General features: G+C 41.6%; 1 protein-coding gene across 1 annotated transcript in view; it reads right to left on the minus strand.

Annotated features, from left to right (window-relative positions):
* Positions 1 to 4,654: 4,654 nt before the first annotated feature.
* Positions 4,655 to 25,453, minus strand: part of LOC133622631 (uncharacterized) — a 34,817-nt gene continuing 14,018 nt past the window's right edge. Inside the window, exons 4-5 of the mRNA XM_072915845.1 lie at positions 5,513 to 5,556; positions 4,655 to 5,444 (exon numbers count right to left, since the gene is read on the minus strand). Of these exons, the coding sequence (XP_072771946.1) occupies positions 4,655 to 5,444; positions 5,513 to 5,556 (834 nt within the window). The remainder of the gene's footprint in view (positions 5,445 to 5,512; positions 5,557 to 25,453) is intronic.

The raw sequence follows: 25,453 nt of genomic DNA on the forward strand, positions 1-25,453 counted from the left end.
AAACGGGCATGACGGCGCGTCGTCACGTGGTGACATTGCTGGTTTTACAAGCAGAAGAGCATGTTCGGCAGCACGCACACACAGAGTACTTACAAGCAGACACAATGTGTAGACAGAAAAGGGAGAATGGACGCATTTTGGTGTAAAAAGTAAAGATAAAGGTGAAGTTATAACACTGAAACACCCTCAGGAAGAGGTGCTTTAAGACATGGCTAGCTAGCTAGCGGCTAACATCCATCCACAGTGTTTAAGCTACCGTATTTTCCGCACTATAAGGCGCACCTAAAAACCACAAATTTTCTCAAAAGCTGACAGTGCGCCTTATAACCCGGTGCGCTTTATATATGGATTAATATTAAGATTCATTTTCATAAAGTTTCGGTCTCGCAACTACGGTAAACAGCCGCCATCTTTTTTCCCCGTAGAAGAGGAAGTGCTTCTTCTTCTACGCAAGCAACCGCCAAGGTAAGCACCCGCCCCCATAGAACAGGAAGCGCTTCTTCTTCTACTGTAAGTAACCACCCGCCCGCGTAGAAGAAGAAGAAGCGCGCGGATATTACCGTACGTTTCATTTCCTTTGTGTGTTTACATCTGTAAAGACCACAAAATGGCTCCTACTAAGCGACAGGGATCCGGTTCATGAAAAGACGCAATCTCTCCATCCGCACACGGACTACTATCGGTATTTCACAGCAACTGCCTAAAGACTTTCAAGAAAAGCTGGCTACTTTCCGTGCATATTGTAAAAACAAGATAGCTGAAAAAAAGATCCGGCCAGAGAACATTATCAACATGGACGAGGTTCCACTGACTTTTGATATTCCTGTGAACCGCACTGTGGATACAACGGGAGCACGTATGGTGAATATTCGCACCACAGGGAATGAGAAGTCATCCTTCACTGTGGTTCTAGCTTGCCATGCTAATGGCCAGAAACTTCCACCCATGGTGATATTCAAAAGGAAGACCTTGCCAAAAGAGACCTTTCCAGCCGGCGTCATCATAAAAGCTAACTCGAAGGGATGGATGAAGAAAAGATGAGCGAGTGGTTAAGGTAAGTTTACGCGAAGAGGCCGGGTGGCTTTTTTCACGCAGCTCCGTCCATGTTGATATACGACTCCGTGCGCGCCCACATCACGCTGGTTTTTAATATATTATTAAAGTTTGACTGACCTATCTGACTGTTTTTTTGACATTCCTTTAGCGCAGTTAGATGCGGCTTATAACACGGGGCGTCTTATAGGTGGACAAAGTTTTGAAATATGCCGTTCATTGAAGGCGCGGCTTATAACCCAGGGCGCCTTATGGTGCGGAAAATACGGTACTTCTAAATCACTAATCCTCGCCTCCATGGCGACAAAAAAAGTACGTTTCTTACAAGTACCATTATCACTGCAGGACGAAGAATAGCTAAACATGCTTCACTACACACCGTAGAGGGATACAATAGCTCACCGGCATCACAATGTGATACCACGTACAATAGCGTATCTAGTCGATACTACTATGATTACATCGATATTTTTTATCATCACAAAATCTTTTTTTGTTAAAAAAAATAATATTATGTTTATAAACTCAGTAAATACGTCCCTGGACACATGAGGACTTTGAATATGACCAATGTATGATCCTGTAACTACTTGGTATCGGCTCGATACCTAAATGTGTGGTATCATCCAAAACTAATGTAAAGTATCAAAGAAGAGAAGAATACGTGATTAATACATTTTAACAGAAGTGTAGATAGAACATGTTAAAAGAGAAGATAAGCAGATATTAACAATAAATGAACAAGTAGATTAATAATATTTTTTTTACAGTTTGTCCCTCATAATGTAGACAAAATAATAGGTAGATAAATGACACAATATGTTACTGCATACGTCAGCAGACTAATTAGGAGTCTTTGTTTGTTTACTTACTACTAAAAGACAAGTTGTCTAGTATGTTCACTATTTTATTTAAGGACTAAATTACAATAATAAACATATGTTTCATGTACCCTAAGATTTTTTTGTTTCAATTAAGACAATAATGACATTTTTTGTGGTCCCCTTTATTAAGAAAAATACCAAAAAGTATCGAAGTACATTTTGGTACCGGTACCAAAGTATTAGTATTGGGACAACACTACCATAAGCAGCTCGCTTTTTATTGGCCCGCGACATTCATTATTGTCAAGATATGTAATTAGCAGCGCTGTCAATCGACTCATCTGGATTAATCATGATTAATCACACGTATGGCTAGTAGTCTTGTGCCTTTGCATAATTTCAATTAAGTTAAAATGTCAATCAATTCAAAAAAGACCACACAAATGCAATTATTTTGTTAGAAGGTTAGAAGGTGAAGGAGCAAAATACATTGCGTGATTGATGCAATATTTTTTGTGAATGAGTTAAATTGTTATTGATGACAACCCTAGTTCTTAGATATTGCAATCATTTCCTTTGTCATCTATAGGGCTTGGAAGTGTGAAGTGGAAACGCATTGCATTGTAGGTCTTGCTGGACTGAATCTCTTCTTTACATGGCTGAATGCAAGACTCTACCTGAATTTGTGTTGCCTTTAACAAGTTCAACATATGAGGCAAACATCATTAGCTGCCACAATCGTGGTCATGATCGCTTCAGGGGAAAAAAAGATTTGGTGAAATTTTACTCATTTCCAGCGTGAAAGCAAAGCCGAAGGAGGTCGGGTTATGAAGCTAATAAATAGACGATGGATGGCAGCCATCGTCTATTCAACAAACACAGTCATCAAACATGACTTTTAAGGCCACCACCTGGTACGTGTTGGTGTGTTCACTGTATTTTGACACTATTTGAATCAAAGCCTGTTTGATTCTATTGCTCACATAGCATTTAGTACAGGCCTGGGCAATTATTTTGACTCGGGGGCCAAATTTAGAGAAAAAAATATGTCTGGGGGCCAGTACATCTATTTTAAGGAACACTAATACAAAACCTCACAATAATGTCTGATTGAATGCTAAAACTGTTATGACAGAGAACGGAATGGAATTAAAAAATGTTTTTACTGAATGAGACACCCAGAATGTACATGAAAATAAAGAATGTGGGATTTGCAATATTAACTATGAACGATACAACACTGAATATTGACAACATAAGAATGTCACACCTCCTCTCGATCGACATATCTTACAATCAAGCGAAACGCAACAAAAATGCAACAAACACAGCGAAATATGAACGCGAAGGGGTAAAAAAACAAAACACCTACAATCTGATAAATGTGATATATCACTAAGCTTTAGAACTTTGTTGTAAAAATCACCTTCCGCATCTGTCCCTGACACCCACATTTCAGACTGGCCACTCTGGAAACACTCTGTGGAAACGCTCCCCACCCACACTGCTTGGTGGCTGCTGTGACTTAGATTACCATAGTAACTAGTATATCATGTGAAGGCGCAGATTCCAACCATTGAAATACTTTTTATAGTTCAAGACTTACTGTAATTTGAAAACATCACTGCACATCATAATGGCAGCGACAGTTTCCATCTTAAAGATCTAAAAAAAAAATGTTTGGGAATGTCCGGTGGGCCAGATTGAAAAGCTTAACGGGTCTGATTTAGTAGGATGTTAGTGTTAACTTAGCTTGCTGGGGGTAACAAACAATGTACAGTATTTGGGAAAAATACCCCTATTCTTAGATCAATAACTGAAAAGACTTAAATATTTCCCACATTCATGCACAGTGTTCTTCAGACTATAAATATATTTGGTTTGAAACACATTTTCCCAGGAGACACCACTCAGTGACAAGTCCTGTTGACTTACCTCTGAAACCTTTCCGAGGTCTTGCACACACCCAAAGTTCTTTTGTCCGTGAGCCGTGAGGCATTCCAAAACGTTTGTCCCGTGTAAAAACTGAGACTTGCTCGAATCTCGTCTACTAGACAGGCTCATACGGATCAATTCCACCAGCTGTACTTCTTTTTGAAAGTGGCGAGCCTTTAGAACAGGCTCCACTTTGTTTCGGTACAGTCCCGAGCTTTTTTTCTTTCGTACGACCCATTTTAATCCAGTTTGTTGCTCTCTCTTACAATACCGCTGGTTGAGTACAACCATGTAAACAAAGCCTACGTCCAGCAACAATGGCTGACCAGCCCCCACAATGCATTGCGAAACCACGCGCCCTTTTGAGCCCTGTACCACAACGCTAATGCTGATGTTTTGTTCAGATAGCTTAGCATATATTGACGTACGTTGGTTTGATTTAAGCATCCTCAATGTACGGAATGTATCGTAGTGGTTTCCTTGCGTCCTTCAATTTGACTGAATGCAGTCATCACTGGAAACACTTTGTACACCTGATATACGGTTTTGTTAGTAACCTGAGGAACTGTCTGTGGATATTCTCCTTCATCCAGGTCATTGTCATCTCAAGGCCTTCAATCGACCGCAACTTGACTGTTTGTTTTGCCTCTTATCCGAGTAGGCTTCATCAGTTCATGTTCATTGACTTAGCTTGGTCAGATCTCAGTAGCATTAACCTGAGATAAACTGAAGAACTTTGACCAGGACAATCCTGAACGAATGACTGAAAAATGTACTCAGGTCTTCGAAATACTTGGCAGATAGTGCTGAGAATAAAAAACATCCAACTGTTTCTTCAGGCTCTAGATCCTGCCTCCGTCCCGGTAAATTCTCTGAACCAGCATGTCATCTTTGGCAAACACCACCAGGTCGCACCACGAAACGCCCGTAACCATTATCTCTCCTTGGATGTTGCAGTAGAGGTTGTTCAAGGGTTTCAGGCACACCGCTTCGTCCTGGAAACTCAAAAAGGGGCAGGCCATGAAACTCTGGAGACTGGAGCAGCAGATGTGGACCAGTCCAAAAGTGGGAGTCTCCTTGGGGTCGTAAACCATGCCGTGCGGCATGGCTCCCAGCCATGCGGCATCTGGATGTATAACCAGAGAACAGGGGGACCAGTTGACACATACGTTGCGACAGTGCTCGCCGAGAGCTTGGTTTTTCATTTCCTCCTCCTCTTGTGCGCCTGAAAATATCAGGAGCTTTGAGTGACCCCGTCCTGATAGCTTCTGCAGTCGCTCGGTCGCTTCGTTGTGCTCAGCATCGCAATTAATGACTTGTCTCTCCTTCAGCTCTCTGTCCCTGATCTCTGGAAGACATGTTACTGGCTTCAAAGCGTGATCCTTCATAGGCATCTGCGGCCATTCAGGAGCATCACTGTGATATGTGAAGTTCCCTCTTGACGACTTGTTGGCATCATTACGAGGTCTGTGTATTCTGTGAGGTCTGATATTCTCATTGGTAATAACTTTGGCAAACAACAGAGGTTTCTTGTTTTCAGGCAAGTTCTTGCAGTCTTGGAAAAGTGTCTGCAAAACACACGTGTATTCAGGTGAGTCAGTAACAACACTGTGGCGCTCGTCGGGCTTCCTCCTAAGAGAAGAAACCAGAGCAGATTGTTAGGACTGTACGGACCAAAACTGCTAAGTCACCATTCTTACCTTCGAAACTTGTAGATTGTCTTCTGCAGAGTGTCTTCCACTGTCTTGTTTCGGAATAGGAAAAAAAAAGACTGTTATTTGTATGCATATGAGTTACAGCCACAGTTCCTAAACTGAAAAAATGTTTCAGTTAAAGCGGGGGTACCAAAGTTTTATTCTTGGACTTAAAAACAAATCATACAGTACATCGTAACAGTAATCATTTCTGTCTGTGCCTTATAAAGTATTTCAGTAAATAAAACCCTGGAAGACAAACTCATGTGTCCCAGAGCCAACCATGGGTTTTAGAGAAAGGAGGGGTGAGCAGAGCCTCATTGGCTGTCGCAATATATTGTGGACATCAAGTCATGGATGGCAGTGAATTTCCGAGAGCTCAAGCAGGACAAAACAGGGGTTTTAGTTATAGACTATGAAGACCAGAGGGAGAAACCTTTACCAAAATTACAAGATTTAAACCAATAAAAAATCTGGGCGTGATTTTTGACTCCAAGCTGACTTTTGTCCTACATATTAAAAATATAAAAAAAAGTTTAGACAGAGTCCGCCCGTTTCTCTCTCAGGCCAACACGGAGGTGCTAATGCATGCTTTTATTTCCTGTCCTTTAGACTATTGTAATGCTTTCTGGCCTTCCCAAAAAGAACATCAGAAGTCTACAATTAATACAAAAATCAGATGGCGGAAGCACATTACACCAGTTTTAAAGTCGCTGCATTGACTCCCCAACTGCTTCAGGGTGGATTTTAAAGTTCTATTATTAGGGTTTAAATGTCTAAATGGACTTGGGCCTTCCTATCTATCTGACCTGCTTTTACAGTATCAACCCTTTTAGCTTACCAAATTCCAGAACAAAGACGCACGGTGGGGCAGCATTTAGCCACTATGGCCCCCACCTGTGGAACAGCCTGCCAAAGACTAAAGACACACTTTTAATCAGGCTTTTTACTGATCATCTGTTTTTTCATTCATTACTCTCTCAATGTTATGTTTTTATTAACTTATTGATGTAATATTTGTATTTTTACATATATTTTATCATGTTTTATACTAAATATTTTTTTTTAAATGGTGTTATTTTGAGTTCTTCTCCAGTGTGGAGGCCCCAAAGGTGGCGTTTTACCTCAAGTCCTCAGTGCCATGTTTTGTTTTTGCTTTGCTACTATCAATAGTGCTGTATGTGTTTTCTTCTCTTCTTCCATTATTGCCTTTTTTGTAAATCACTTTGTGTTTGCCACTTGCCTGTGCATGAAAAGTGCTATAAAAATAAAGTTTGATTTGATTTAATTTGATATAGTGACGCGCGTGCACGGTGCAAACTTGTTTTCAGTAAAGCATGGCTGCCGAACAACTCAAAATGTCAGCAGACATGGTTACACCTAGGGCTGGGCGATATGGCCTTTTTTTAATATCTCAATATTTTTAGGCCATATAGCGATACACGATATATATCGCAATATTTTGCCTTAGCCTTGAATGAACACTTGATGCATATAATCACAGCAGTATGATTCTATGTGTCTACATTAAAACATTCTTGTTCATACTGCATTAATATATGCTCATTTTAAACTTTCACGCAGAGAGGGAAATCACAACTAAAACTGTATTTATTAAACAGTTATTAAGCAGTGGCACAAACATTATTTCAAAACAGAAAGTGCAAGATTGTCAGAGACATTTTAAAACAAGCTATTAGTGCCCTTTTGTGCACGATGTCCTCAAGATGACAAATCAAAACAACACTAAATTAAAGTGCACTTTTTGTACAGAACGCCACTACAATAGTTTAAAACAAATAAAGTACACTTTTGTGCATGATGTCACACAAGATATTTCAATAACTGTCAAATAAAAATTAGCTGCATAATAGGAAATCAAACTGTGTATGTCCTTCGCTATGTGGTAGGTTCCGGCGGATGTTATTTCCTTATGTCGTTTTTTTTTCATACGGTGTTGATGTGGAAATGGTTGCCTCTGCATTTTGTTGGTGTGACACCGAACGGAGATGTTGACGTGCGGAGTAAGCACTCTTCATTCTCAAGCGGGTGACTTTTCAAATGATGCTACATATTAGCAGTAATGCTACTTTTTATAACAACGCTTTCGCCCCACACTTGACAAATTACGGTTGTCTATTCGACATATTCCCACTTGAAGCCAAACCACCGCCAGACGATGGACCCCCTGCTGTTTTTTGGGGGAATTAATTATTCCTTCATTTGTTACCAGATTCGTACCTTCTTTCTCTCGTATTACCGCTAGCATCACAGCTAACTTTACCCATTCTGCTACCTCTTTGCTGCGCGAGGGCGTATACGTGTGTGACGTATGTTGTGACAGTATGTGACGTGTGTAAGAAGGTGCGCTTGCTGTCTGTGAGAGGGAGACACAGGAAGGAGTGGGAAGAGACTGTAGTGTAATGCCAGTAGCTAAAAGCAACTGTGTGAGAACGTATACTCGAATATCACGATATAGTCATTTTCTATATCGCACAGAGACAAACCCGCGATATATCGCGTGTATCGATATATCGCCCAGCCCAAGTCACACCTAACACACTATAACACAATTTGTGGATATTATTAAAAAAAAACTTCCATGAGAAAATCTGAAATACATCCCTTTAAATCCATTAAAAAGTATAAAGGGAAAAATGCAAAACACTCCGCACTTATCCATGTTTGGTACATTTTAGCTGCTTGATATTTCTGATTGATTACAAAACTTTAAGCTCGTCATGGAAGTAAAAAAGGTAGGAGTCCAACTTTCACATACTCATAATATCCAGTTATATTAATTACGGTAATAATTGTATATCCATATTAATATAATATGTACACACACAAACACACATATATATACATACATAATTACACACACACACACATATATATATATATATATATATATATATATATATATATATATATATATATATATATATATATATATATATATATATATATATATATATATATATATATATATATTTATTAAGGGTGTAATGGTACACAAAAATTACGGTTCGGTACGTACCTCAGTTTAGAGGTCACGGTTCAATAGGTACCAATAGGTAAGAAAACAACAAAATATACATTTTCTGTTTATTTATTTACCAACATTTGTAAACAATGGCTTTATCCTTTTAACATTGCTTTAAAATAGCTCTGTGTGTGATGGATGTGAGCCACCACTAGGCTGATCAGTGCAACAGCAGGCAGTCATGAATGCTAAGCATAACAATAACATACATATACAGTCAACATATATAAAATACAAACTAAATAAGATGAGGCTCAGAATTGCTTTCTTAACAAAACCTTTCTATATATAAAGTGCAACATTTCCCCATATAAAGTGCAACATTAAACTGCTTCAAGTTGTTGCTCATATTAAATAAAATGACAAAACTTTTCTTCTACATACAAAAAGTGCAACATTAAACAGTTTCAAGTCAACTCAGCCTCAGATTAACTTTTCTTTCCCCCCCAGCCTTTAACCCTAGTGACTTTCACTCAATTTTCATGTTTTTTGCCAGAAAAATCCATGTATCTACATTGTCTGCAGAAAGAGCAGACCTGCTTGCAGTTAAAATGTCTCCAGCTCTGGAAAATACCCTTTCACTGGGCACAGAGGTAGCAGGTATGGCGAGGTAGTCCCTGGCTAACTTGGCAGTAAGAGGATATATGGGCTCATTGTTCTTCCACCATAGAAGTGGGTCAAAATCTAGTTTTTAATGCAATATAGTCTTAAATCTGCTGCTATGAAAACACCAACTGCATTTGTTATTGCTTTAGCCCTGCCTGACTCGCCGAGGAGAGGCTGCTTGAATGCGGTGTTTGCGCGACGCTCGTCTTTATCTTCGTTGAAGCGATGTTATCCATTGTTGTATCGCACCGCGAAGCCGAAATGTTCCCAAACGGGAGATCGATACGAGGCAGGAGGGTCTTCCAGCTCTGGCTTTTTGCATTTTGTGGTAGCCCGGTTATTGCTAGCATGCCGTGTGTTATGCCTCGGTGTGCATTGTTTACACAGCGTGCAGTGCGCCACTTAATATGTCCGTGTGGAAACTCGTTCGGTGCACCTCCGTTCCGAACCGAACCCCCCGTACCGAAACGGTTCAATACAAATACACGTACGGTTACACCCTTTATATATATATATATATATATATATATATATATATATATACATACACGCACATATATATTTACACACATACATATACATACACACACACACACACATTATATATATATATATATATATATATATATATATATATATTAGGGCTGCAGCTAACGATTATTTTTCTATCGATTAATCTATAGATTATTTTTCCGATTAATCGGTTAATCTATAGATTATTTTTTTCGATTAATCTATAGATTATTTTTCCTTTTACCGATTATTTTTTTAATTTAAAATGAAGAGGAAAAAATAAATGTAGGCCAGTTTTTTCAAAAGGCATGGCTTTTATTTACAAAAAAAAAAGTATGGCCACTCAGTCAACATTGACAACAACATGACAAAATATTCTGTAACAATGTAAACATTTAAAACTTTTAACATTTAACAAAATTAAAAGTAGCTTATTTGCTTTTTAATGTGCAAATATAAAAGTAAACATCCAGTGCAAATCTTAATATTCTGGAATAGTATAAGCATTTAAAAAGTAAAAGTATTGCTTATTTTGCTTTAAAATGTGCAAAAATAAAGATAAACATCCAATACAAAAAAGTGCAAAACGGAAATATTCTGTAACAAGTGTAAACATTTCAACAAAAGTAAAAGTATTGCTTATTTGCTAAAATGTGCAAAAATAAAGCTAAACATCCAATACAAAAAAATGTACAGTGTAAACATTTCAACAAAAGTAAAAGTATTGCTTATTTTGCTTAATAACACAACAATGATAGTATGATTAAAGTGAAAGTTAATTGTTGGTTTGTACATAGTATATGTAACTGTTAATGTTGTAAAAGGTATTTGCACAACTAATTAACGTTAGCGTTTGTGACACGTCTTGTGCCGTGGGGTTCTTTCAGGACCGACAGACTGAACGCCAGACGGCTTTGCCAGGTTTACAATCTTTTAATTTTACACAAAGTCTTTTCTCTTCCAACTCTTTTCTCTTTCTTTCCTCGCTTTTCAGCTCCTCTTCCTCGCTCGCTCGTCGTCCCCTGTCTCTTGCGGCGTCGCTCCCGGTGCGCCCCGCCCCGCCTCGCCGCTCGCTCGCCGCCGCCGCCTCTCCACAGCGTTAAAGAGGAGCGCGTCTTTGTAAACACTGAACAGGCACGCCAAACGCGCCTCTCAGAGCAAACGGTGCTTTAGTTTATGAATTTACAACGCAGATACAAATGACACATTCATGTTTTTGTGTAATAATGACAACGTATACGCACGCGGACGATTGACTTGTTGATGGTGATGGCAAGAACGCTGTCGGGGGTTTTCTTTTCAAATGTTCGTTCATAGCCGTTGTGCTGCTATGATAGGCCATTTCCGCTCGACACAGTGTGCATACAACAACATTATTAGGCCGTTTATTGAAATACTCCGACACTTTTGACGACTTTTGGCGTGCTTTTTTCCCCTCGCTCGCATCGTCTGCTTTGCGCTCCGCCATGACAGTAGTGTGACGTAAATATGCGACGCGCCGACGCACAAAAACGGCGTCGACGTATTTACGTAACCGATGACGTCGACTACGTCGACGCGTCGTTTCAGCCTTAATATATATATATATATATATATATATATATATATATATATATATATATATATATATATATATATACACATATACAGGACTGTCTCAGAAAATTTGAATATTGTGATAAAGTCCTTTATTTTCTGTAATGCAACCAAAATGTCATACATTCTGGATTCATTACACATCAACTGAAATATTGCACGCCTTTTATTATTTTATATTGCTGATTATGGCATACAGCTTAAGAAAACTCAAAAATCTTATCTCAAAAAATGTGAATATTTCCTCAGACCAAGTAAAAAAAAAGATTTATAACAGCAAAACAAAATCAAACATTTGTCTGTCCTCGATTGGCCTGCCAACTCCCCTGACCTGAACTCCATAGAGAATTTGTGGGGTATTGTGAAGAAGAAGCTGAAAGACACCAGACCCAATAATGCAAATGAGCTAAAGGCCGCTATTGAAGCATCCTGGGCATCCATAACACCTCAGCAATGCCACAGGCTGATTGCCTCCATGCCACGCCGCATTGATGCAGTAATCCGTGCAAAAGGATTCCCAACCAAGTACTGAGTGCATTAATTGACATTTTCAAATGTTTGATTTTGTTTTGTTTTGTTTTGTTTTGTTTTACTTGGTCTGAGGAAATATTCACATTTTTTGATAGGATTTTTGAGTTTTCTTAAACTGTATACCAGGGGTCCTCAAGTACAAATCTTGAAGGTCCACAAATGTTTTTTTGAAACAGGCTGGGTCCGTTTATTATCGGTCAAGCTTATATAGTAGCAGGAGGTAGGTAGTAGTTTAACATTTTCTTAAAATTAACAAAAATAAAATAAATATCCAATAAAATACATGAAAGATTTTCTTTGAAACAAAAATAAATAAGAACTTAAATAAAACTTTCAGTTTTAACAAAAAATAAATACTTTTAAACACAACCCTCCTATCCCTGGTAAACAAATGACCTCAACAGACCTCATTCATGTGCAAATATAACTATGGTACAGTACATCCTCATTGTGTAAAACACAGCTGCTCAATGGGAGAATTGCGCTCTTGGGGTTGAAGCCAAGACTTTGAACTTTGGCACAAAAGGTGTGATGGCCAGGCGGAGACACTGATCCAGGTGTTCATTGGTCAGTCTGCTGCGGTACTTGTTCTTCACAATGTTCATTGTAGAGAAGGCAGACTCACAGCTGTATGTTGAGCCAAACATTGTGAGGATGTGACAGGCCATCTTATGCAGCAGAGGGAACTTGGAAGGAATGACCAGCTTTGACCAGAAGGTGATGGCGTCACACTGAGCCTCTTTCAGTGCGACACTTTCTTGGAGGTCAATGAGCTCAGTCTGCAGTGAAGCAGCTCTGGCCCATGGGAAGACTTGTTTTGCTTCTGCAGAGAACGCACTCACATTTCTGATCAGGAATGGGTTTTCAATGAACAGCAGGACTTATTTTCCCAAAATGAAGCCATCAAAGCGAGTCTTGAAATTTGCAATGAGTTTTTCCAAGAATTCCAAATGGCACTGATGATCTCCCTCTCCCTTGGTCAGTTCCAGAAGTTTGGGGAAGTGGAGCAGTTCCTCCTGTAGATACACAGTTTAAATATATATTAGGAACAATGCTTAAAAATAGGTATGAATTATCAAGTGGAAGAAAATAGTGTGTAGTAGAAAATAATAATAACAAATTAGTTACCTGTATGTCACTTTTGAAAACCTCCAGCTTCCTCTGGAAGGAACGGACTTCTGACATCAGCTCACACACTGTGTTCTTCTTCCCCTGTAGCTTGAGACTTAGGTCATTGAGATGGGAGGTTATATCAGCCAAAAATGCCACAGCTTCCATTCAGCATTTTGCAGAAATTCCAGGAACTGTTTTGCTTTTGCGCTATTTTGCTGGGACAGAAACACTTGCAGCTCTTCTCTAACGGCCCAAAAACGCTCCAGGACCCTGCCTTTGCTCAGCCATCTGACGTTGTTGTGCACGAGCAAATCATCAAAAGCAGCATCTACCTCTGTTAGGAATGTGCGCAGCAAGCGGTGCTGCAGTGCAGATGATGCTCTCAAGAAGTTTATGAGTTTCATCATTGTTGTCATGATTTCAGAGTACACTTCTCCAAGACTCGCACAAAGGACAGACTGGTGGATTATGCAGTGATAATATATCAGGCCAGGGTGGTGTTCTCTCAGACGCGGAACCAGTCCCTTCTCTCTCCCCAACATGGCTGGAGCTCCATCAGTAGAAATGGACACAACTTTCTTCAGATCTATCCCTTTTTCATTCAGCATTTCTGATATTGCTTTATAGATGTCTTCTCCCCTTGTTTGTCTACTGAGGTTTGCCAGGCCCAAAACATCTTCAATAAACTCCCCCTTTTCCTCATCATAATACCTCACAAACACCAACAACTGAGCATTGTCAGTGGTGTCAGTGCACTCATCCACTGCTAAGGATATGCATTCTGCGTTTTTTATTCCATCACAAAGCTGCTTGGACAAATCACCAGCCAGTATTTCAGTACGTCTGGTAGCTGTGGCATCAGAGAGTGGGATTTGATTTATTTTAGCTGTCATTTCCTCCTTTTCTTTGCCTTCAAACATGGCACCCATCACTTCAGTCAAGCATTCTTTAATTATTTCTGCATCAGAGAATGGCTTCTCTTCTTCCATGCCACTCTGAGTGAGCACTCTGTTGCTATTTGTTGCTGTGTCATAGATTTAACAAAAATCTTGCTTGATGTTTCATATGACTTTTTCAGCCTCATTATTTCTTTTTTTCTTAGCTCTGAATCATGAGGAAATGTCTCTTCAAATTCGCGGTGCTCTTTCAGATAGTGACGTTTCAGATTTTCACTTTTCACCAGAGCAACAGTACTGTTGCATATTAGACACATTGGTCTGGTACTTGCAGTAGGTAGGATGAAAACATATTGCTCTGTCCATTCTTCCTTGAAACGTCGGTTTTCCCTGTCCACCTTTCTTTTACCAGCCTGAGCCAACTTGGCGCATGCCATTGTGATTTGATTCACATTCAGTGACTGACGAGTGAACAGTTAGCGAAGTAGCGATACGAGACAACTGTGTGCCTGCAGCGAAAGGTTCCATGCACTCTGCACATGTGTATGACCCAGGTGGTAACAGCCTATCAGCGCGTCGTTGTGATAGAGAGGACAACCCCCGGAATCAGCCAATCAGAGTGGCGTTCTCTCGCTCTCACTCCGTCTCTCTCTCTTTCTCTCTCTGAGAGAGAGAGAGAGAGAGAGAGAGAGAGAGAGAGAGAGAGAGAGAGAGAGAGAGAGAGAGAGAGACGGAGTGAGTGAGACACGGAGAAGTGTAAATGAAACGTGGAGATATTTGACTAAAAACAACAAAGAATGTTGACTTGCGCTAGCGATAACTCAAAGATAAATACAATTATTATATTTTTTATAATAATTATAATTATAATAATAAAAAATAAAAAATTAAAACATTTTTTTTTTTACTATAATTCGTGCTGGGTCCGGACGGACACGTCGCTGGGTCCGGACATGGACCGCGGTCCGCCTGTTGAGGATCACTGCTGTATACCATAATCAGCAATATTAAAATAATAAAAGGCTTGCAATATTTCAGTTCATGTGTAATGAATCCAGAATGTATGACATTTTTGTTTTTTTAATTGCATTACAGAAAATAAATAACTTCATCACAATATTCTAATTTTCTGAGACAGTCCTGTATATATATATATATATATATATATATATATATATATATATATATATATATATATATATATATATATATACATATACATATACACACACTAGAGATGCGCGGTTTGCGGGCACAACCGCGGAGTTCGCGGATTATCCGCGGATCGGGCGGATGAAATTTAAAAAAATTAGATTTTATCCGCGGGTCGGGTCGGGCGGTTGAAACAAAAAAAAATTAGATTTTAAATAGATTCAGGCGGGTGGCAGTTAAACCAATTCGGAAATATATATTCATAGCATACCTGCCAACTACTCCGGTTTTCCCGTAATTAGTACGGTTTTCATCAACCTATTCCGGGTTACGGTTGCAGTGATACAAAATACGGTTTTTCATTAATTAAAAAAAAAAAGGGTGAAAACTACGCGAATTGCACCTTGTGCAGACAAGATTTTTCAATCGGACACGGAGGAATTAGCGATGTAAAAGACCACGTTGGGACAAAAAAACACAAGTCTAATGCCGTTGCTAGCGATACAAGTGGAAAACTTTCAACGTTTTTCGTCGCCCAAACAGATTCTTTGGATGTGATAAATGCCGAAGTTTTATTTACGGAGGCAATAATTGAGCATGGACTTCCAATCGCACTGGCTGATCACATGGGACAGTTAAATGTTTGTAATGCAACCTTTAAAAATCATTACGCGGTGATCGCGGTCCCAAAAATAAACTTGTCTTGCATGATAATGTCCAGAAAAACTCACTTTATATTACTATAGAGTCCTTTTAACGAATGAGTTTGATGGTTTATCACAAACCTTAAATGAAAGAAGTCCTTTGTTCTCCTGCACCTTGCTTCGTGTTTGGTGCGCAATCCTGTCGGCTGTATTTCACAGCACGTCTTTGACAACTTGAAGTGGCATAAAACATTTAAAACAAAGGGGTTATAGGAACAATCACTTTCAGTGTTTTATGCCACTTCAAGTTGTCAAAGACGGTATGCTGGTGCCCGACTGCCACAAGTGGAACAAACATTTGAAACAAAGGGGTTATAGGAACAATCACTTTCAGTGTTTTATGCCACTTCAAGTAAACTTATCATAAAGTTACCATATCATTTTTGCAGTATGATCAATCTGATAGAATAAATTTGGATTTTAGCCACAAAAAGGTAATGACACCAATGTTATCTATTGGAATTGTTTAGTACTGTTATACTGTTAAAAGTGTTTATACTATTTATGCTTTCAAGTCCAAGTTGAAGAAATCTTGTTAAATGTTGACAGCATAACTACCAAAATACAGAAGTATGTCCTTAATATTTTTGCAGTGCTATTTCTGTTGAAAAGTTAAAATGATTACATTAGAGATGTGATGTGCCACTTTTCAAGTGTCTGATGGCTTAAATTAATTTTCATTCATTTTTCATATTTTGAATTCTTTTGAAAGGCTTACAAAAAAACTACATTTGAATTGTAATTCCATGCTATTGACAGGACTATTAATTTTAATGAAGTTAGCTTACCATGTTTACAGTATGATAATTGTGATAGAAATGTGAATTTTAGGCACAGAATATTTTTTACAATTGAACAAGGCAGTAGATTATACAAGCTTGGACAGAAAGTTAATAATGACACCAATTTTTTTTTTTATGGAATTGTTTAGTACTGTTTTACCATTTGTTTACTGTAAAAAGTGTTTATACTGTTTATACTTTCAATTAACAAATTGAAGTCTTGTCAAAATAATTTCAAACTATTGAAGTTAGCTTACAGAATAAACATGTCAATCAACCCATATGATTTTTGCTGTAATATTTTTGTTTTGAAAAGTCACTGAGACTGATAGAAAAGTGATGGTTTTAGCAACATTTTAACCTGTCTGAATGCAATCAATCATTTTGCGTCGGGGGGGCGAAGCCCTGAACCCCCCACCAGGACTTTGTCCTGGACCTACCGGGGCCTGCGGCCCTTGGACCCTGGCTACTAGGTTTTTCTGATTTCAAAAGTTGGCAGGTATGACATAGTTAAATGTTGTTACCCACATACGAAAAACGAGCAGGCACCTGCTGCATATGCCACAACAGAAGAAAAAGAAAAGAAAAGAGATGGACACTTTTACGGAGCGGAGAAGGGACGCCTCGCCGGGGTCCGGGACCGAGGCCCCTTCCCCCGAGAGGGCCCCACCGGGAGCCGTAGCTGAGGCGATCCGCGAGAAGGGCCCGACGCACGTCCAGGGTCACCACCGCGCCCACCGCACCGACACCCCGCCTCGTCCGCCTTCGCCGCGGCCGGCGTCACGCGCAGCAGGTAAGCAGCTTACCTGCCCGCCACCCCCGTGGCCGGGGGTTCGTAACAGGGGTCACTCCGCGCGCTCCGCCCGCGCAGCTTACCTGCCCGCCACCCCTGTTGCCGGGGGTGCGTAACAGGGGTCACTCCGCGCGCAGTGCGCTCACGAAAGGGGTGGGGCTCACCCTGGTTGATATAGACAGCAGGACGGTGGCCATGGAAGTCGGAACCCGCTAAGGAGTGTGTAACAACCCACCTGCCGAATCAACTAGCCCTGAAAATGGATGGCGCTGGAGCGTCGGGCCCATACCCGGCCGTCGCCGGCAGCGAGACGCGCTTGTGCGGCTCCCATATGATTGCGCACTGGTGTGCGTCTGGGTCGTGACAGCGTGGCACACGAATGTCTGTGCTGCATTGGCTCAGTCTCCTTTCTTTAACAGGCAACAGCTTTATAACCTCACTAATGCCTTGCATCGTCTATATTAGATATATAACAACGGGAGGGTGCGGGCGGGTGCGGTTCTGATCAAATGTTACATCGGGTGGATGGCGGATGGTTGACGACTTTCTGATGCGGTTGCGGATGAAATAATTGCCTATCCGCGCATCTCTAACACACACACATATATATATATACATATATATATACATATATATATATATATATATATATATATATATATATATTATATAACGATTAATTTGATAATCGATTATTCTGTTGATTATTACTTCGATTAATCGTATAATAATCGGATAAAAGACACAAACTACATTTATATCCTTTCCAGTGTTTTATTGAAGAAAAAAAACAGCATACTGGCACTAGGGTTGTCCCGATCCGATATTTGGATCGGATCGGCCGCCGATATTTGCCAAAAAATGCGTATCGGCAAGGCATGGGAAAATGCCGATCCAGATCCAGTTTAAAAAAAATTGTGGTCCGTGTTTTCCAACACACCGATTTAAATAATACATTCCACTTTTCTGCCGCGCCCTAATTTCCGTTCCGCATTTTCCAGCACACCTTCAACACATCCACAGGTCTGTGCCCTAACCGTTAAGACGGCCATGTGAATTAAAAGTTACCGGTAAAAATGTCAGCTGTCTCTGTGCGATATAGAAAATGACTATATCGTGATATTGGAGTATACGTTCTCACGCAGTTGCTTTTAGCTGCAGGCATTACACTACATACTCTTCTCACTCTTTCCTGTCTCTCTTTCTCACAGACAGCAAGTGCACCTTCTTACACACGTCACATACTGTCACGTCATACGTCACATACGTATACGCCTTCGCGGAGCAGAGACGTAGCAGCATGGCTAACGTTAGCTGTGATGCTAGCGCAGCCGTGCGAGCAACGTTCCCTCTAAAGTGCGCGCCTGTGCAATTGCGCACTGCTCAAGCGTCTTCTGCGCACAGCAAATATATGCCGCGCACCAAATCAAACCCATGTGAATTCTAAACAAAATAAAGACATTTATTCTGTATAATTTTGCAATGCAACTCTGAGTGACAGTGACAACAAGCGGCCCTAACGGTGTTCGTCAACACCGTTCAACTGCGTTCAATTATTGTAACGTCTATCGAGATGCTTCGAGGACAGGAATTTTATCGATCACTTTATTGAGCAAAACTGTTTATATTCGGCCATAACCACACCAAAAACATGAGTAAAAAACTTCTATCTCGAAAAACTAGCCATTTTCTGCCGTACAAACCAGGCCAAAATCAACTTGTCATCTGTCTACAACAGGCATAGCACTAAGACACTGGTGCGTTTATGGCCACACAAAAAGTTGGACAACTCAAACACCACACAAAGTTACACTATGACTCCTCAGTCATACGTGTGCTTAATCTACTGTCATTTATTATTAATGTTAATTTATTGATATTAATCATGGAATGCTGTTACTAGAGAAAGTTACAGGAATGCACACTTCATCCTATGTTTACATTTCATTGTGCAACATGAGGATGTTTAAGGGCAACTAAATGTGATCTCTGAAAGGGGTACAAATGATTTCCAAAGCAGGACCCCAACCCAGACATATTGTACAATACTAATCCATAGCTTATGAAAAACAAGATTTCTTTTATTTTCATTACAAGTGGGCCAAATCACTATCCATCCATCCATCCATCTTCTTCCGCTTATCCGAGGTCGGGTCGCGGGGGCAGCAGCCTAAGCAGGGAAGCCCAGACTTCCCTCTCCCCAGCCACATCATCCAGCTCCTCCCGGGGGATCCCGAGGCGTTCCCAGGCCAGCCGGGAGACATAGTCTTCCCAACGTGTCCTGGGTCTTCCCCGTGGCCTCCTACCGGTCGGACGTGCCCTAAACACCTCCCGGTGTTTAGGGCACGCAGAGGAGTTTGCGTGTCCCAATGATCCTAGGAGCTATGTTGTCCGGGGGCTTTATGCCCCCTGGTAGGGTCTCCCAAGACAAACTGGTCCTAGGTGAGGGATCAGACAAAGAGCAGCTCGAAGACCTCCATGACGAATAAAAATAAAGGACCCAGATTTCCCTTGCCCGGACGCGGGTCACCGGGGCCCCCCTCTGGAGCCAGGCCCGGAGGTGGGGCACGATGGCGAGCGCCTGGTGGCCGGGCCTGTCCCCATGGGGCCCGGCCGGGCACAGCCCGAAGAGGCAACGTGGGTCCCCCCTCCTATGGGCTCACCACCCATGGCAGGGGCCATAGAGGTCGGGTGCATTGTGAGCTGGGCGGCAGCCGACGGCAGGGCACTTGGCGGTCCGATCCTCGTCTACAGAAGCCAAATCACTAATATTACAAAATAATCTCATGAAAATGATTCCTCTCATTTGAGTGTTATTATAAAAGATTGGTTTGAGACAGGTGTGCTGCTGGTATTGCCACGTGTGATGTTGCTCACATGTGCTCCACTGAATGCTCAGGGAGTTTTTGTGTTTGCTCAGACACATGAACAATTAGAGGGAACATTGCGTGCGAGTGGTAATACGAATGAAGGAAGAACTAATTAATTCCCCCAAAAAACAGCAGGGGACCATTGTCTGGCAGTGGTTTGGCTTCAAGTGGGAATATGTCGAACAGACAACCGTAATTTGTCAAGTGTGGAGCAAAAGCGTTGCTATAAAAAGTAGCATTACTGCTAATATGGAGCATCATTGGAAAAGTCCCCTGCTAGAGAATGAAAAGTGTTTGAAACTCCGCACGTCAACATCTCCATTCGGTGCCACACGTCCACACCATCAAAATGCCGAGGCAAACATTTCCAGATCAACACCGTATGAAAAAAATAGTGATTTTTTTAGTTGTGATTTCGTTCTCTGCATGAAAGTTTAAAAGTAGCATATATTAATGCAGTATGAAGAAGAATGTTTTAATGTAGACACATAGAATCATCATACTGCTGTGATTATATGCATCAAGTGTTCATTCAAGGCTAAGGCAAAATATCAAGATATATATCGTGTATCGCGATATGGCCTTAAAATATTGCGATATTAAAAAAAGGCCATATCGCCCAGCCCTAGTTCAATGATGCCATTTCTGTTTGTCATGTATAATTTTGTCTATTTTGTGTTTATCCTTGAATAAACAGGTCAGTTTCTTGTTACCAACCATTGTGTATTATTCAAACTCCCCTAATTCAGCTGGCTAGTTGTTTTTAAGAGTACTAAAACCCTTTTCAACATGAATCTGACAACTAAGTAGGATAAATAACTTTACACTTTAATACATGCTCGGATAGGCCAGTATCGCCATCGAATCGGAAGTGCAAAAACAACATCAGTATCGGATCGGAAGTGCAAAAACCTGGATCGGGACATCCCTAACTGGCACCATACTTATTTTGATTATTGTTTCTCAGCTGTTTGAACATGTTGCAGTTTATAAATAAAGGTTTATAAAAAAAAAAAAAAATTGCCTCTGCGCATAGCATAGATCCTGTCATGACTTGGACTGTGGAGTTTTTGTTTTCCCAAGATGCAAAAGGATTTGGATCGGACATGGCTTGAAGGTAAATACATTTTTAATAATAACACTCAAAAGAACAAAAGGCGCGCTCAAGGCGGATGTACAAACTTGACTAATGAAAACAAAAGACTTGCACGGGGGCAAAAAACTATGAACAATAAAAAACACTAACTGTGGCAATAATAAACAAACTTACTTGGCATGGACATGAAGTGCGCAGACGTGGACAGAGTGTGACAGGGGGCATAAATGCGAGGATAGCAGGGTGAGAAAGGCTATGACTCCAGGATGAACAACAGAAAATGAAAAGCTTAAATAACACAGACATGATTAACAACAGGTGCGTGACTCAAAACAGGTGCGTGACATGACAGGTGAAACTAATGGGTAACTATGGTGACAAGACAAGGGAGTGAAAAAGCCAGAAACTAAACAAAACATGACTAAGACAAAACATGATTACACAGACATGACAGAACTCCCCCCTTACGGACAGATCCCAGATGTCCAAGAAAAAACTTAACAAGACTCATGGGAGGCCGGGAGGGGGACATGGCGGTGGGTCGCCAGCCCAAGTGGCCCCGAATCCATCGAGGAATAGTCATGTGGCGGCGGCGAGTGGAACGCCGCTGCAGCAAGCGAGGTGGGCGACCCGGGACAGGCCACATCCGTGGCCGACTGGGAGGTGGGCGCACTTGGCGTGGCGGGCGACCAGGTAGCGGCCATATCCGTGGCCGACGAGGAGGCAGGCGCGTCGTCAACTTGGCAGGCGTGGCAGCTCGGCGTGGCAAGTCAGGCGGCGAAGCTCGGCGTGGGTCTTGGTCTTGGCGTGGCGTGTCTTGGTCTTGGCGTGGCGGGTCTTGGTCTTGGCGTGGCGGGTCTTGGTCTTGGCGTGGCGGGTCTTGGTCTTGGTTTTGGCGTGGCGGGTCTTGGTCTTGGCGTGGCGGGTCTTGGTCTTGGTCTTGGCGTGGCGGGTCTTGGCATGGCGGGTCTTGGTCTTGGTCTTGGCATGGCGGGTCTTGGTCTTGGTCTTGGTCTTGGCATGGCGTGTCTTGGTCTTGGCATGGCGTGTCTTGGTCTTGGCATGGCGTGTCTTGGTCTTGGCATGGCGGGTCTTGGTCTTGGCATGGCGGATCTTGGTGTCGTTGAGCTGGTACCGGGTCTTGGCGTCGTTGAGCTGGTACCGGGTCTTGGTGTCGTGGAGCTGGTACCGGAGCTTGGCGTCGTGGAGCTGGTACCGGAGCTTGGCGTCGTGGAGCTGGTACCGGAGCTTGGCGTCGTGGAGCTGGTACCGGAGCTTGGTGTCGTGGAGCTACTGGTGCAGGTGGAGGTGGTCTAGCTGGGGGTTGCGGCTTGGCATGGTAAAAGACTGGTGGTGGCGGCCGTGCTGGAGGCTGTGGCTTGGCAGGTCGGAAGACTGGTAGTGGCGGCCATGCTGGAGGCTGTGGCTTGGCATGGTGATGCCGAGCCACCCCACCAACACAGCCCCCGACCCCAGCCCCCCCCTCAAGGGGCGGATACCAGACGCGCTCCCTGCGGTCTGGAACTCTCTGTAGGGGTGGGCGGAGGAGGGCAGAAACTTCCCCATTAAATTGTCCAAATTGTCTTTTTTGTACCTGTGTTTTTGTGGGTGAAAAAAAAAATGTTTGTGACTTGGGCGTGACTTGAGTCCTGGGGGGCGGGGCATGAAATTTGGGTGGCTTGTCTTGACAGGATCTAATGTTCAAAATCATATTTTGGTAGTGTTGAATCATGGTCATGGGATTGTAGTCTTTTGCTGGAGGTGAGTGATCAAAATCAATCAATCAATCAATCTTTATTTATATAGCCCTAAATCACAAGTGTCTCAAAGGGCTGCACAAGCCACAACGACATCCTCGGTACAAAGCCCACACAAAAGAAAAAGAGTTGAAAAAAAAATCCTGGTCTGTGATGTCACAGACCAGGATTTCCGCCCGGAGTGGGAGGAGCCTGCGGGAGCGCTGCGTGCGGTCTGCTCGCCTTCCCTGACGTCCTCGGTCTGGAGCGGCGCTTCCGGGATTGCGGTGACGCAGCCTCGTCCTCGGACCAAATGGAGCTAATAGGAATAAGCTTCCCATTTGGCCCCCACGTCAGGTCTCGCTCCGCCATGGCTCCTAATGACTCCCAACTTCCTTCTTCGACCAAATTCTTTGCGGGAAAGCGACGTGCTGGAGTCATAATGTCATGACTAGGACTGTGGAGTTTTTGTTTTCCCAAGATGCAAAAGGATTTGGATCGGACATGGCTTGAAGGTAAATACATTTTTAATAATAACACTCAAAAGAACAAAAGGTGCGCTAAAGGCGGAGTTACAAACTTGACTAATGAAAACAAAAGACTTGCACGGGGGCAAAAAACTATGAACAATAAAAAACACTAACTGTGGCAATAATAAACAAACTTACTTGGCATGGACATGAAGTGCGCAGACGTGGACAGAGTGTGACAGGGGGCATAAATGCGAGGATAGCAGGGTGAGAAAGGCTATGACTCCAGGACGAACAACAGAAAATGAAAAGCTTAAATAACACAGACATGATTAACAACAGGTGCGTGACTCAAAACAGGTGCGTGACATGACAGGTGAAACTAATGGGTAACTATGGTGACAAGACAAGGGAGTGAAAAAGCCAGAAACTAAACAAAACATGACTAAGACAAAACATGATTACACAGACATGACAGATCCAACGAATCGATGACTAAATTAATCGCCAACTATTTTTATAATCGATTAGTTGTTGCAGCCCTAATATATATATATGTATATATATATATATATATATATATAGATATATATTTATATATATCTATATATCTATATATATATATATATACAGTATATATATATATATATATATATATATATATATATATATATATATATATATATATATATATATACCGTATTTTTCGGAGTATAAGTCGCACCTGCCGAAAATGCATAATAAAGAAGGAAAAAAACATATATAAATCGCACTGGAGCCTGGCCAAACTATGAAAAAAACTGCGACTTATAGTCCGAAAAATACGGTATCCATCCATCCATTTCCTACCGCTTATTCCCTTCGGGGTCGCTGGAGCCTATCTCAGCTACAATCGGGCGGAAGGCGAGATACACCCTGGACAAGTCGCCACCTCATCGCAGGGCCAACACAGATAGACAAACATGATCCACACTCACATTCACACACTCGGGCCAATTTAGTGTTGCCAATCAACCTATCCCCAGGTGCATGTCTTTGGAGGTGGGAGGAAGCCGGAGTACCCGGAGGGAACCCACGCAGTCACGGGGAGAAGATGCAAACTCCACACAGAAAGATCCCGAGCCCAGGATTGAACTCAGGACTACTCAGGACCTTCGTATTGTGAGATACATGCACTAACCCCTGTACCACCGTGCTGCCTTGGAGGAGAAATGGTGAGGCCTTTAATCCCAGGCACACCATTGCTACCGTCAAGCATGGTGGTGGTAGTATTATGCTCTGGGCCTGTTTTGCTGCCAATGGAACTGGTGCTTTAAATGGGACAATGAAAAAGGAGGTTTACCTCCAAAATCTTCAGGACAACCTAAAATCATCAGCCCAGAGGTTGGGTCTTGGGCGCAGTTGGGTGTTTCAACAGGACCATGACCCCAAACACACGTCAAAAGTGGTAAAGGAATGACTAAATCAGGCTAAAATGAAGGTTTTAGAATGGCCTTCCCAAAGTCCTGACTTAAACGCGTGGACAATGCTGAAGAAACAAGTCAATGTCAGAAAACCAACAAATTTAGCTGAACTGCACCAATTTTGTCAAGAGGAGTGGTCAAAAATTCAAGCAGAAGCTTGTGGATGGCTACCAAAAGCGCCTTATTGCAGTGAAACTTGCCAAGGGACATGTAAGCAAATATTAACATTGCTGTATGTATACTTTTGACCCAGCAGATTTGCTCACATTTTCAGTAGTTTATTCATAAAAGAACCAAACTTCATGAATGTTTTTTTGTGACCAACAAGTATGTGCTCCAATCACTCTACCACAAAAAAATAAGAGTTGTAGAAATTAATGGAAACTCAAGACAGTCATGACATTATGTCCTGTATGTACACTTTTGACCACAACTGTATACATACATATAAATGTGTATATATATACACACATATTTGTGTATTCATACATATATGTACAGTATATATACACACATATATACACATATACATATATTAGAAAAGAGAAGTGTTGGATACTTCTCTTGCTGCCTTATTTGT

The sequence above is a fragment of the Nerophis lumbriciformis genome, linkage group LG23, assembly GCF_033978685.3.
Source record: "Nerophis lumbriciformis linkage group LG23, RoL_Nlum_v2.1, whole genome shotgun sequence".
NCBI classification, from domain to species: Eukaryota; Metazoa; Chordata; class Actinopteri; order Syngnathiformes; family Syngnathidae; genus Nerophis; species Nerophis lumbriciformis.